The following is a 13,267-nucleotide window of genomic DNA, read 5'->3' as shown; positions in this document are numbered from 1 at the left end:
TACAATTATTAACTATATCCTATATTCTCAAAAAGCTTGTAATGTAAAGGGAGAGGAAAATAGATTAAAAATCATGTTTTAACAACCTCCAGACTACAAAATTATATTAGATGTCTGCTTCTCTCATCTGTCTTTATAGACCTTAAAATTTTTTTCCCTTAAAACCAATTTGGAAACTAGTTAGTAGTATATTTCTTACAGCACTTGAGGTGGGCCACAACTTCTGGAGGTTCCTGGATCTGCAAATATTCTTCGGTTATCCTTAATCCTGTGGGTTGACGTATTCAAAGCAAATAAACAAGAACAAATGAGCGGAAGAACTTATTCCTCAGTATAAATAAAACAGGGCATGTAAATTAGTCTCCTTCAGTGCAGATGGTGATCATTTAGATGTGGCCTTGATGTGGGTCACTTTTACCTGAGATCCACCAGGGGCCATCCTGGACCCAAGTAAATGGGATTTTAAATTGTTGACACTGGAAGGAAATCATCTCATATGGATCCATCCCAAATGGATCACACTGTGTAAAACATGGAAAGTGGTCCTCTTGCGTGTATATTTTTTTTAATGAAGTTATACTTACCATGAATAGTAGAGAAAGAAATGTAAAAACTCAACTATGTAAGAGCTGGTGTGGGTGTGTGTTTAAGTGTGTTTTAAAAGAAAAACTCATTTCTCTCCAGTAGAACTGAGAGTCTCCTGCACTCTCTTCCTAAAGCCTTAGTGGAAAGCTTCCCTTATGCTAAAACCAGGCTGAAATGTTCTTACTATTCTCCATTCTGGAAATCTGAAACAACCCACACTTTTCTGGGTAAATCATTCAGGATTTCTGCCATTTCCTGCCCAGAAACAGTTTCTTCATGGTGTCATATTAGAAATTTTTCTCATTGATAATTTCTTTATACTAACATAACTAATAAAAGCTATAATTCTACAAGACAAATTCAACAGTAAAGGTAGCAGCAAGGAACAGAAGGCACACACAAAGTGTTTAACTGAAGCAGGTTTAATAAATAAATCTCTTTGATATGTGCTGTATCCACATGTAGTTTGGCACATAATAAGATTAGACATGAACAAGCAAAGAACATCAACTTGGCTCCCTATTAGAATCTTGGAGTAAATGTGAACTAAGAATATTTTGCATTGCATTTTGGAAAGGAATATTATCTTCATCTGGACTGGTGGTCTGCTTCCAGCTCTGATCATGAAGTTAAAAAGGAGGAAGAGGAAAGAGGAGGGAAGGGGCCCTAAACAAGACTTGTTGAAAAAATAACCACTTCTTCAGTGCTGCACAGAGGAAAATACCTCAGGTGCCACAGGTGACCAGCTGACTCTCTGGTACTGAAGCTCTGTTGCTTTTGCTCGGGGCTTACTTTGCATAACCTAAAGTGTGGTCTCTGTAGTAGGAAAATTAATGGCCCTGCCCTTTCCAAAACCAGATTCCTTTGTTAGTGTTGGTCCCGTTAGACAAAACAGGCAAATGCCCCAAGCTTCTCTGATAACTCAGTTTTTCTTGGATATGGATTTGCCTTAACGGACTTAACAGCTTACAGGAACTATGCGCTGGAAGTGATATTTACCAACCCCTTTTACTTACTTATAAGCTCCATCAGTATGGGGGCTGGGTACAGTGCCTGTGGCTGGTTCAGTGCCAGGACTTGATACATATTTGTTTAATGAAAGACGATGTCTCATATCCCTCTCGTTTCCCCCACAATGTGAAGTGCAGTACCAGACAGTTAAGAGGTGATAAATGAACACTTGTTTACTAGGTAATGATTCAAAAGCTGTACAAGGCACCTGAAGTTAAAGATTTATTTAGGTATTCATCTTCTCAATCCTTGTCCCTGGAGTTATTGGCTGTAAATATTGATGACAGGTGAGGCATACATGCCAGGTGAAAAATTGCTACTGCCTACCCTAAACTGCCACCATTCGGAATAACTTCAGTCCCCAATTTTTAATCACACCCTAGTACTTAATCCTTGAAATGTCTAGTACTGAAAACATGGCATATCCACATTCCTTCTTATTTAACTCTGGCAAAGTGATAGTAGAACCAAACAAAACACATTCATTTTCTGTTTACTTAAATTACAATTTCGACAGTGTTTCTCAATACTGGAAATTGTTTAATTTTGTCCCTTTGAGAGTTCTCAAGAAAAAGGACCTTTTAGGGTAGAGAATCTGAAGCATGGATTTCTGTTAATTTGGGCCATCTCTCTTTTAAAAGAAGTAACTTATGGAACTGACTCATAGGGAAATACTTTTAAAGACAATAGGTAATTTTGGATGATTAGACCTCAATCATTTGAGCTTCTCTGCTTTGGGATAGGAATCAGGAACCAGGCTCTCCCAAGGCCATGTGCAGACCTGTTGAACCTTGTAAAAGTGCTGGAATCTGTCTGAGTAATTAGCAACTTTGCACTCAGATTTCTTTGGATTGAAAGGAGCTCAGATTTCTTTGGATTGAAGCGTGGGACATGCAAATGTAGGAGAAAGCCAGGGACAATAGCGAAATAGCTGAGCAGTAGCAGCCAAGAGGAGTCTCATCACAATGATTCAGGGCCAAAGTTTCTTCAATTCAGGAAGAACATAGCACATTTAAAAGAGCAACAAAGACAGAAGGTATGAACCGTGCACTAAAAACCATTTACTTCCAGAAACAGACCATTGAGGTCCTATATAGACTAATATGTCCAAAAGTCAAAAAAGATCCAAGAGAAATACATCATTTTACTAGTGCCAAGTTCACTTTGTTCTAGGAACTTAGACATTTCATAATAAAAATTGAAATAAAGGCCAAAAATGAAGCAAAGGCAATTACTTTTTAGATGGATTCTAGTCATCTTAATTCAGGCAACCAGTATATTTTATTCAGAACTACTTCTGTTTCTGTCTTCATTCAAGCTATGAAGTTTTAAGATAGCCTTTGATATATGGCAAATTATTTTAGTTCCTTTAATATTTATAAAAGTGTAATAATCCTAAAAGTTATTAGTACTAAATGTCCTTATTCATTTTTTGCCCACTTAGTTACTAAAATAACTCTGACATCAAAATATTTCCATATAATAAAGAATTATTTAGCAGTGAAGATTTACCACTAATTGATTAGTTTGAGTAGACATACTGTTAAGTAATGTTGATTGGCTTTAAATTCCCATACAGTTCTCACCACAGTATAAATGAATTAACCAACCATTATAAATATTTAATAGATATGGAAAGTATTTATAGGGGTTAGCAATGCGACTTTCCTGTTTGCTTAATAAGCATCTACACAAATCACTTCATATCATGCATATTATAGTAATGACCATGGTAGTAATATATAACTTGAAAGTTAAGGGAATATTTTTAATTTGAATATCATTTTTATTTTACCCATTTACCCCAGGCAGCAAGATATCTGACTGATGTATTTTTGGTTGAGTGCATTTGATAATAAAACAGGATCACTGCCTTCTGCTTCCTTGAACTCCTAAAGCCAGCTTTCGCCTCTATCAAGCTCTGTTAACCACTTGATGGGCCCAGTAATCAAAAACTGGGTGTGGTCAATAATATTCAAGTAACTTTTTCCTAACACCGACAACCCCAAAGACTTCAAATTAATAATCCTGAATTGCTCTGGCAAACGTTTTATTTACCTACCCCATCAAAAATTTATGGACGATTATGACCCAAAAGTATACTACCTCAGTGTCAAAACAAACTAATTTAGGTTTTGACAACAAGAATGTTACAGAAGTATTTGTGATGCAAAATCTTGTAAGGTTTTGCCTTAAAATATGTTTTATAATAGCTGATTGTTAACACGATTGGTCAGAATATGGAAAATAAAAGGCAAGTCACCCACAGGAGTCAACCCAGGCCTCTTGAGCAGAGTACATGTGTGAGCGCGTGTGGGCATGGCTCACTGCCTGCCCTCCCTTTGCCATCACTGATTTCCTCCCTCCTCATTAAACACTCATTGATTCTTGTCTTCCAGATGACACAGGCTGTCCTAGTAGTCAGTCAGTATCTCCCGTGAAAACGCCCTCGGATGCTGGCAGCAGCCCTGTTGGCTTTTGCCCTGGAAGTGATGAAGACTTTACTAGAAAGAAATTCACAGCTGGAATGGTTGGTGAGGGAAGCATCCAGTCAGCTCGACATAAGAAGGAACCAAAGTCAGGCCTTGTAAAGCCAGGTGAGTGTACGTAAACTCTTCATGTTCTTATTGGAGAAATATGACTAGAGGGATTTCAAATGAAATTTGAAATGAAACACCTGGATATCAAGGTAGGGAACACTAATGCTGTGCCTAGCACCCAGAAACATCTTTTTTTTTTTTTTTTTTTTTTTAGTAAAGGAGGTAGAGCATAGAGTGGAATGTTTTCTGTACTAGTTGTTAATAATTGAGAATGCATAGTGACATATGTGTCCATTATAAAGACATGTAAAAAAGGGAGGAAATTTGTAGAAATGTTAACTGAATGGTCTAACAGACATTTAAACTATATAATTAAGTCTAGCATAAATTATACTAAGAAATTACTTGGTACCATTTAAAGTGTGCACAAATTGTGAAAAGAACAGGTTGTCTTGATGCACATCTGTAGGGCTGGGCATACTTGCTGACCTAGTTATTTTATTTGCTTTGAAAGATTTAAATATGAATATGATGCTATATATTCAATATATATATATATATATACCTAGAATGTTCAATAATTACAAAATAGTAAAAGCTATGAGATGAAATGGAGATTTTTATTACAGTGAATGAGATTCCATGAACATCAGAAAAGGTCAGTTCTCAGAATTTGCAATATATAAATAAATATTTTCCATCTCAGAAATATATACAGTATATGAACAAATATAGTTTTAGTGAAATTAAAGTTATAACTTGAAAATAAAAGGACCTGAGTATTGGCATTGAGAGACAACCCCTATATTGCATTATTTTCTTCAGTATCACCAGTTGTACTATACATATTAATGAGCCTGAAAAGACAGATTAATGGCTTGCATGAGCCCCATTCCTTACATTTGTCTTCTAATTTTTGTTTGGTGATATCATTATTGTGCAAGGAGCTATAGATGGCTTTATTTCAATGGAGCCAAAGGTTGGTCCTGTGTACGCTTCCATTGGAAGGTCCTGTGTCCTCTTCCATCTCTCTCTGCTTCTGTTCTTCCTGAATAATTGACATGCATAGCATATCTTAATGGATTATTCTTTGTCTTTCTTTTGGTCAACCAAAGAAAATGTTGTTTAGTCTGAGAGCAAAACTTAAACTGTGTGAAGAAGAAATCCTCTGTTTCCTAATAGTTCCTGGTAAATTTTGTCATGATGAATTTGTTAACAGTCCTTTGCTTCGGAAAAATGTAAAAAAGAAAGAGAATGATACACAATGGAGAAGACAGCATATAAAAGAGAAAGATGGACATTGTAAAAAAGGTGTTAGCTACCCCCAATATTTAAGACAGAAGCAATGAATTAAAGAGTGTCCTGTAATTATAGCCAAGAAATAAACCATTACCTTGTGTACTCAAGAACTAGAACTGCCTTCCTCCCTCCCCCAACTCAATTCTCCTTTTTTTAAATTAAGAAATAATTCATATACCATAAAACTCACCCTCTTAAAATATACATTTCAGTGGTATTTAGTATATTCAAGAGATCATACAAACATCACTACTGTCCAATTTCAGGACATTTTTATCTCCCCCAAAAGAAACCTCATACCCATTAGCAGTCACTGTCCACTTTTCCTTTCTTCCAGCCCTTGGCAACCACCAACCTACCCTCTGTCCGATTTGCCTGTTCTGGACATCTCGTATAAAGGAATCATACAATATGTGGCCTTTTGTGTTCGGCTTCTTTCACTTAGCATAATGTTTTCAAGGTTCATGTATTAGTACTTCATTCTTTTTATGGCTCAATAATATTCTATTGTATGCATATACCACATTTTAAAATAGATCTTTTTTTTAGCAATTTTGGGTTTACAGAAAAATTGAGCAGGCAGTAACAGAGTTCTTATATCACCCCTCACTACCACTACTTCCAGTTTCCCCTGTTATTAACATCTTGCCTTAGTGTGGTGACAGACCACATTTTGCTTATCCCTTCACAGTTGATGGACATTTGGATTGTTTCCACTTTGGGGCTATCATGAATAATGGTGCCATGAACATCCACATACAGGTTTTTGTGCATGCTTTCAGTTCTCTTGGGTATATACCTAGGAATGAAATTGCTGAATCATATGACAGCTCTATGTTTAACCCTTTGAGGAATTGCCAAACTGTATTCCCAAATGGCTGCACCACTTTACAAACCACCAGCAATGTATAAGGGTTTCAGTTTCTCCACATCTTTACCAACAGTTGTTATGGTCTATCTTTTTGATTATACCCACTCTAGTGAGTGTGAAGTGGTATTTCATTGTGCTTTTGATTTACATTTCCCTGGTGGCTAAAGATGATGAGCATCTTTTCATGTGCTTATTGGCTATTTGTATATCTTCCTTTGAGAAATGTTCTCAATTTTCTTTTAACCTGGGAGCAGTCACCAATGGAGTCTGCTTCTGTAGCATACAGGATGTGAGTTTAAGAGCAGAAGCCCTGTCATCCTCTTTTTGTATTCCTAGCACACAGGGTCCGGTGTGTATCGAGGGCACAATCAACATTGGTTGACCTCAACAGCAAAGGTAGGCTATGGGATTGAGAATATGAAATGCTGCAGGAAAGAATGTCCGCTTCATGGATTGTGAAGAAAAAGTAGATTTTTATTGTGAAGGTACTGTAGGACTTGAATGCAACCTGAAATTATTTCATTTTTGTTATTCACCACCCCTCCACCACCTGGCCCCATTCCAAAAACATTTTACAGTGGTGACAATACAAAGAAACAGTGAAAAAAGAGAAAAGTGTGGCTCCCCAAGAACAACCTAAGTTTAAATGGCAGTTAAGGTTATCCTTGCCGTTCCTTGTTTCAATAATCATAATAAGAATAATCATATCTTAACGAAAGATTTAAAACCCTATGTGTGTGTACAGAATCCACCCTGAGCAAGTCTGGTTCCTACAGAAGATACTCACTTGCTAAAGATCAGCTACTTGTCTTGCTGAGAATGTTTAAGCCTTATGCTTTCATGAAGAAAATGCAGACAAAAAGAATAAAAAGGAGGGGGGAGGGAGGAAAGACGGGAGGAAAGGAAACAAGAGTTGTTCTTCATGCTGTTTTGATAATGGATCATTTGAGAATAGTGAAGGCCACAGACCCATACTCCAGAAAAACACGCACAAAATATCACATTACTATTTCTGAGGTTTCATGGGTCTCCTTTATTAGGATTTATGACTCCTAGTTTAATGACCCTTGCCCAGAGGCAGAGCCTGAAACAGTGCCTTTGTCAACTGCTTCTGATTTAATTGCTCAGAGGCAAACATATCACCTAAGCAGTGCTGACCTCGTGATTTTTTTATTTATTTGCATTTTATCAAGGTCACAGGGGTCCCTAAAGGTTATTCCTTAGTTGCCTGAAATTCCTAATGTCATCACTAAAAACCATTGCTCAAGCTTTTGACTGGGCCCCAATTCTGGACAGTAAGTTCTTTGTATTTAGAACGATCTGCACCGTGACCTATAGTTCTCTGAACTTTCAGCAGAATAAATCTGTCATTCTCATAAATAGGAAGAGAGGAAATCCTGGAACCGAGGCCCCTGGGTGACTGCAAAATTTATAAAATGCAGAGACATAATCTGTTAAACCACAAGAAGATACTGCTCTCCGGTTAAAATGTTCCACCTCCTCTGTCCCCAGGTGACCATCTCCCCTCAGCCTAAACTCATCTTCCGCTCCTGATGTGCGCTCTACTTTTTTAAAATAAATTGACTCATTAGGACCAATACCAGTTTATTAAAATAGCAAGCAATTAGTGTCTCTTATACAGATGCTCAAGGGCCCTTTAACATTAACCTGGGCCCATTTTATTTTAGGTCCGTTGTTCTAGATTCTGGAAACTGCTGTTCATCTCAGAAAGGAGTTATTGAAATGCCCCTTTGGTCATTCAGTTAAAGAGCTAATAATATTTACTGAGTATCTAATGCAGAAGGAGAAGAGAACTGTGTCACAGGATGCCAGGAAGGGCTCTGAAAGGTGAGCTGAGCACGCCAGCACCTCTCCAGCAGGGTACTGTGGCACGCGCACAGCATGAAAGCCCTGCCTTCCTCCAAGCAGGACTCGTGTTGGAACTTCTTGGAGGCAGTGAGCCTTCTGTCACTTTGGCTTCTATCACTTAATGCCTATGCAGATTTAATTAAAAATTACCACCACAGAGCGGAAGAAAACATCCCTGCAGTTCAGTGGAATAATGGCTTTGCCCTCTTCATGTCAACTCAGCACACATTTAAGACTGAATCTCCAGAGTGTAATACAATGTCTGTCATCAGGTAGGTGTTCAGCAAATTCTTCTCTGAGAATAGAGTATACAAGGAATCATGTGTAGTGTGGGGGGAACATGGGAAAGATAAGCAAAGATGACCTCAACATCATCCCTGCTCTTAGGGACCTTATCATTTAAGGCAGAAAACTACAATAAATCTGGGCTGCAGTACAGATTAAAAGGAAGGGAATGGGGCTTCCCTGGTGGCGCAGTGGTTGAGAGTCCACCTGCCGATTCAGGGGACACGGGTTCGTGCCCTGGTCCGGGAGGATCCCACATGCCGTGGAGTGGCTGGGCCCATGAGCCATGGCCGCTGAGCCTGTGCGTCCGGAGCCTGTGCTCCGCAATGGAAGAGGCCACAACAGTGAGAGGCCAGCATACCACCAAAAAAAAAAAAGGAAGGGAATGAAGGCATTCTGATTGGGAACTTTTTTTTTTAATAATTAATTTTTATTGGATTCTAGTTTACAATGTTGTGTTAGTTTCCGCTGTACAGCAAAGTGAATCAGTTATACATACACATATATGCACTCTTTTTTAGATTCTTTTCCCATATAGGTCATTACAGATTATTGAGTAGAGTTCCCTGTGTTATACAGTAGGTCCTTATTAGTTATCTATTTTATATATAGTAGTGTGTACACGTTAATCCCAATACTTTTTCAGGGATCTGTGGCGCTACCATTCCTTCTCCCAGGCGCTTTTCCTATATGTAGTTCACAGTCAGTTTTCCTGATGAGATTTTTCTCTCCTAGAAAGGAAAGGCCTAATTGGATTTCTGTGCTAGGACATTAAATGACATTCCTGGGCCTCCTTTTTTTTTTTTTTTCTTTTTTCTCTTTGCGGTATGCGGGCCTCTCACTGTTGTGGCCTCTCCCGCTGCGGAGCACAGGCTCCGGATGCGCAGGCTCAGCGGCCATGGCTCACGGGCCCAGCCGCTCCGCGGCATGTGGGATCTTCCCGGACCGGGGCACGAACCCGTCTCCCCTGCATCGGCAGGTGGACTCTCAACCACTGCGCCACCAGGGAAGCCCTGGGCCTCCTTTAATGCTTGATTTTCTACTTGGGGAGCATCTTATCCCAAAGGAGAAAAAGACCCAGTGTTATTGTTCTACAAATGCAAGTACTAAATCCTTCCTACACAAGGCTTGTGGGAGAGCTGGGGAAAGAATTACACAATTTAAACAAATATTTAGAAAATGTGAAAGGGAGAAAAAAACACCTCCCAGTTAAGGAGATAGGTCAAGAGCAAATGGTTAGGGTCACTATAATTGAAAAGAAACCCACATTTAGAAACTGAAATGTTGAAATCTGCATTTGAAAGATGTCACCTCTGCCATCAGCATTCAGACTAAGTTAGTATTCCCTTGTCATCAGACACCACCCAGGCTTTTGAAATCAGAGACCTGGCCAGATGAACTGTAATAACCTCACAACAACAACAGAGGATGGGTTACTTTAAGAAGACGCTTTCCCACATTCAGAGGCATTTGCTGGAAAACTCTGAAGGTACCAACTGGGTTAATGATTAATCAACACTGGTCCCCTTAGTAGATTGAGGCTCTTTCACACACAGCCGATAGCCTGCAGCTGTTCCCGTGCTTATCACAAGCATTGTCCCTTTCACTTCAAAGTTAGTTCTGTGAAATAAAAGAAACAATTTACAGGATGGGGTGCGGGTGGGACATACATTCTTATAATAACTTGAGCTACGAAGAGGAGACTCACAGCTTACCCAGTTTATTTCTTCAGAAAAAAAGTGAGGGGAGGGCAGGGCTGAGGGGACACTTTCTAACCACCGGACTCAGGAGCCCAGTATACTAGGTTCACAGTTCCATACCACCTCTTTATAACTGTGCACTCTTCAACTACTTGTTATCTTCCGGAAACTTGGTATTCCGCATCTGTAAAATAGGTTATTGTGACAATTAAACAGATTAAAGAATGTAAAATGCCCAACATTGGACCTAGCACAAAGTAATTCCTTAGTAAATGTTAATGGTCATCTGTTGCTCTTAAAATAGATATCAGTAATTCCTTGCACTTTGTTTACAGGAAAACCCTTAAAACTATCCACAGAACTTATATGTTTATTTAAAACAGAATTCTAGCAGGTCATGTCTCCCAATTCACATAACATGGGTGGGGAGAGTGTTTGCTATAGGAGGGCACTGAAAAGAGCATTAATTGACAGCTGATGGCTTGACAATGAAGAAAGAGATGGGAAAATATGAAAAAGCAGACAAAAGACCACTGAAAAGCATAGAGACCTTCTAAGTGTTTCAGGCTTTAAATGTTTTGTAGCACTTAATGCAATAATTAATGTTCCAGAAATAGACTGAGTCAGTGTGATGGTGGAGTTGGCAGAAGATAATGTGTATGAGGGCAGGAAAATGTCTTGAACGTTTTAGAAATATTTTCATAGAGTGGAAAAATTAAAATTTTAGTGCTAAAAGAGATTTTGGTTAAATGGAAACATGCTGCATTCTTTGGCAAGGGGCAATACTTTTCTAATAGCTTACAGTTTCAATCAAAGTTCTTCCAGCAGCAAAGCCCAGCCTCAAATAAAGGCTTAAGTCTATTTCAGATACTGAAGGTATCTGGAAGAATACATTAAATGTAATTGTGGGCTTGCATGACTCTGAAGTTTGATTAAAAATTGTTTTAGCTAATATTTATTGAGCCCTGACTGTCCCAGGCAAAATTCCAAGGACTTTACTCACTTAATCTTAATATCAGTGTGAGAAAGTGATATCATTATCCCATATTTTACAGACGGAGAAACTGTGGCATAGAGAGGTTAATTCATGCAAGGTCACACAGTTTGTAAATGGATTTTAAACAGGGTAGTCTTGCTTCTAACTCTTAACTACTGCACTGCGTCTAAGGTCTGACTTCAAAGGAATAATTTTAATTATTCCTAATTAATAGGAGAGTGTGACAATTGAGAAAGATGTATTGATATAAGACAGGGATTTTTAAAAAATATCTGTAGAGCCCTATACATTAGCTGATACAGTCCATATATAGATCATGCTGGCTGTTGCTGATAACAGAATCACTGAACCTCAGTGTAACTTCAATGAAATACAGAAGGTTAAACACAGGAGGCTGTTTGGATGCAGGTCAGTAAAATAAACCCTGAGGATGTCAACATCAAAGAAATGTTAAGGTCTTCAGGATTTTCTACTTAATCATGAACTAGTCCTTTCTGTACTTGTCACAATGTTTTATGTGCTGCCCTGCCTGTCGTTAATACTTTCGCCAAAAAAAAAAAAAAACTTTCGCAAAGATCATTAGGCTTTGCCAACTTAAACAAGAGCTTTTGCACTGATACCGAAATCGATCTCTGAAACTTTCTTTCACTCTGAGAGAAACAAGGTTCCCCCAGGATACAGCAGAGAATGTTTTCTGGTGAACTATTTCATAGTCTATCCCTTCCCCCCAGCAGAGACCAGACCAGTGAAAAAAAGCTTAAATGTGATGAGGAGACCTGAGTATTTATCTTTATGGCAGGATTACTTACATATTTACTCTCATGCCTTTCTCCCATCTGTGCTTTTGATGATGCACCCGATCAATGTAACAGTGCCAAATGGTCTGCTAATGGCTTTTCCCTAAGAATTAGTGAATTATAATCTTCTTCTTCCCAGAGGCCCTGCCATCCAGATCCCAGGTCTACTAGGATTTATTGCATGTACAGTGTTCTAGCTACCGGTGTGAGAGCCTGCCAGATGCTAAGTGCTCTAATGTGTTGAGAATGAAGCATTATGGGTCTCTCATACGTAGCAGACACTCCAGCAGACCACACACCCACCATTAAAGATATTTATCAACTACCAGCATAAGAGAAATAAACCTGGAAACTTCTTTTGCACACAAACCTATAAACTAAGAGTTATAAATCATGCAGATACATTCTTTAGGTTGGGCTTTTTTTTTTTTTTTTTTTTTTTGTCCTAATTGAGAAGAGTTTATTGAAGGGACTGCATACACAGGAATGGGCCTGATAAAGGAAATCCAACAAGGATGGAGATGGTAATGGCTTGGAGCCTTTCCCCCATCCTGAAGAGGCCAGAGGAAGGTCGAGATACCCAGGACCCAGAGGGAGAGAATTCCCAGGCTACATGTGAGGGAACCGTGTACTTTGGTAGAGGAACAAAGCACCTGACAAGAAAGGAGGCAGAGGGATAAGTACTCTGACCTCTCTGTCTTCCTCGCCAGTATAATCTGTTGTGTGGCATTTGGGTGGACTGTAGGGTTATTAACAAAAGTTACGTGTTGAGCAAAAGTCATGTAAGTTCATTTGGGTAATTCAATGAATTAAGGTCTTCTACCACCTGAACCTGTATCTGAGAGCAGCCAAGGGACAGCAGCAAGCTACATGAATGCAGCCCATGGTTAAGTGAGGTAAGCTTCAGGAAGCTGGCTGCAATGGGCTTACATTCCAAGATGCATGGACTAGAATGTGGCATTTCAGGAAGGTGACTGCTGTGTAGGAGTCTGAAGGACGGCAACCCTCACTTCACCACGTGTAAGGTTTCTGGTAAACCTCAGTTTGAATCCTGGCTGTACATTGATTGACCAGCGTTCATTCATTCACTCAACAAGTGTTTATTAAGCATTTAAGCTGTGCTGACACCACTGTTCCAGGCATTCGGGATAGAGGAGTGGAAAAAACGGAAAAGATGCCTGTTCCTTTGGAGCCTGCCTTTTTTTTTTTTATTTTTTATTTTTTTGCGGTACCCGGGCCTCTCACTGTTGTGGCCTCTCCCGTTGTGGAGCACAGGCTCTGGATGCGCAGGCTCAGCAGCCATGGCTCACGGG

At 39.1% G+C, this 13,267-nt stretch overlaps 1 protein-coding gene across 4 annotated transcripts in view; it reads left to right on the top strand.

The window, feature by feature from the left end:
- SYBU (syntabulin) overlaps positions 1 to 13,267 on the top strand; it is a gene marked incomplete at its 5' end in the record, with an annotated part of 70,530 nt that overhangs the window by 18,949 nt on the left and 38,314 nt on the right. For 2 of the 4 annotated variants that reach the window (XM_079722318.1, XM_079722317.1), the window contains 2 exons: positions 3,996 to 4,193; positions 6,643 to 6,702. In XM_079722318.1, coding sequence (XP_079578444.1) covers positions 3,996 to 4,193; positions 6,643 to 6,702 — 258 coding nt within the window. Of the gene's footprint in view, positions 1 to 3,995; positions 4,198 to 6,642; positions 6,703 to 13,267 lie in introns of all 4 variants that reach the window. The other 2 variants (XM_079722319.1, XM_079722316.1) reach the window with 1 other exon arrangement.

This window comes from Hyperoodon ampullatus (assembly GCF_949752795.1).
Source record: "Hyperoodon ampullatus genome assembly, chromosome: 17".
Lineage (NCBI taxonomy): Eukaryota > Metazoa > Chordata > Mammalia > Artiodactyla > Ziphiidae > Hyperoodon > Hyperoodon ampullatus.
This window is presented reverse-complemented; position numbering and strand designations above follow the sequence as displayed.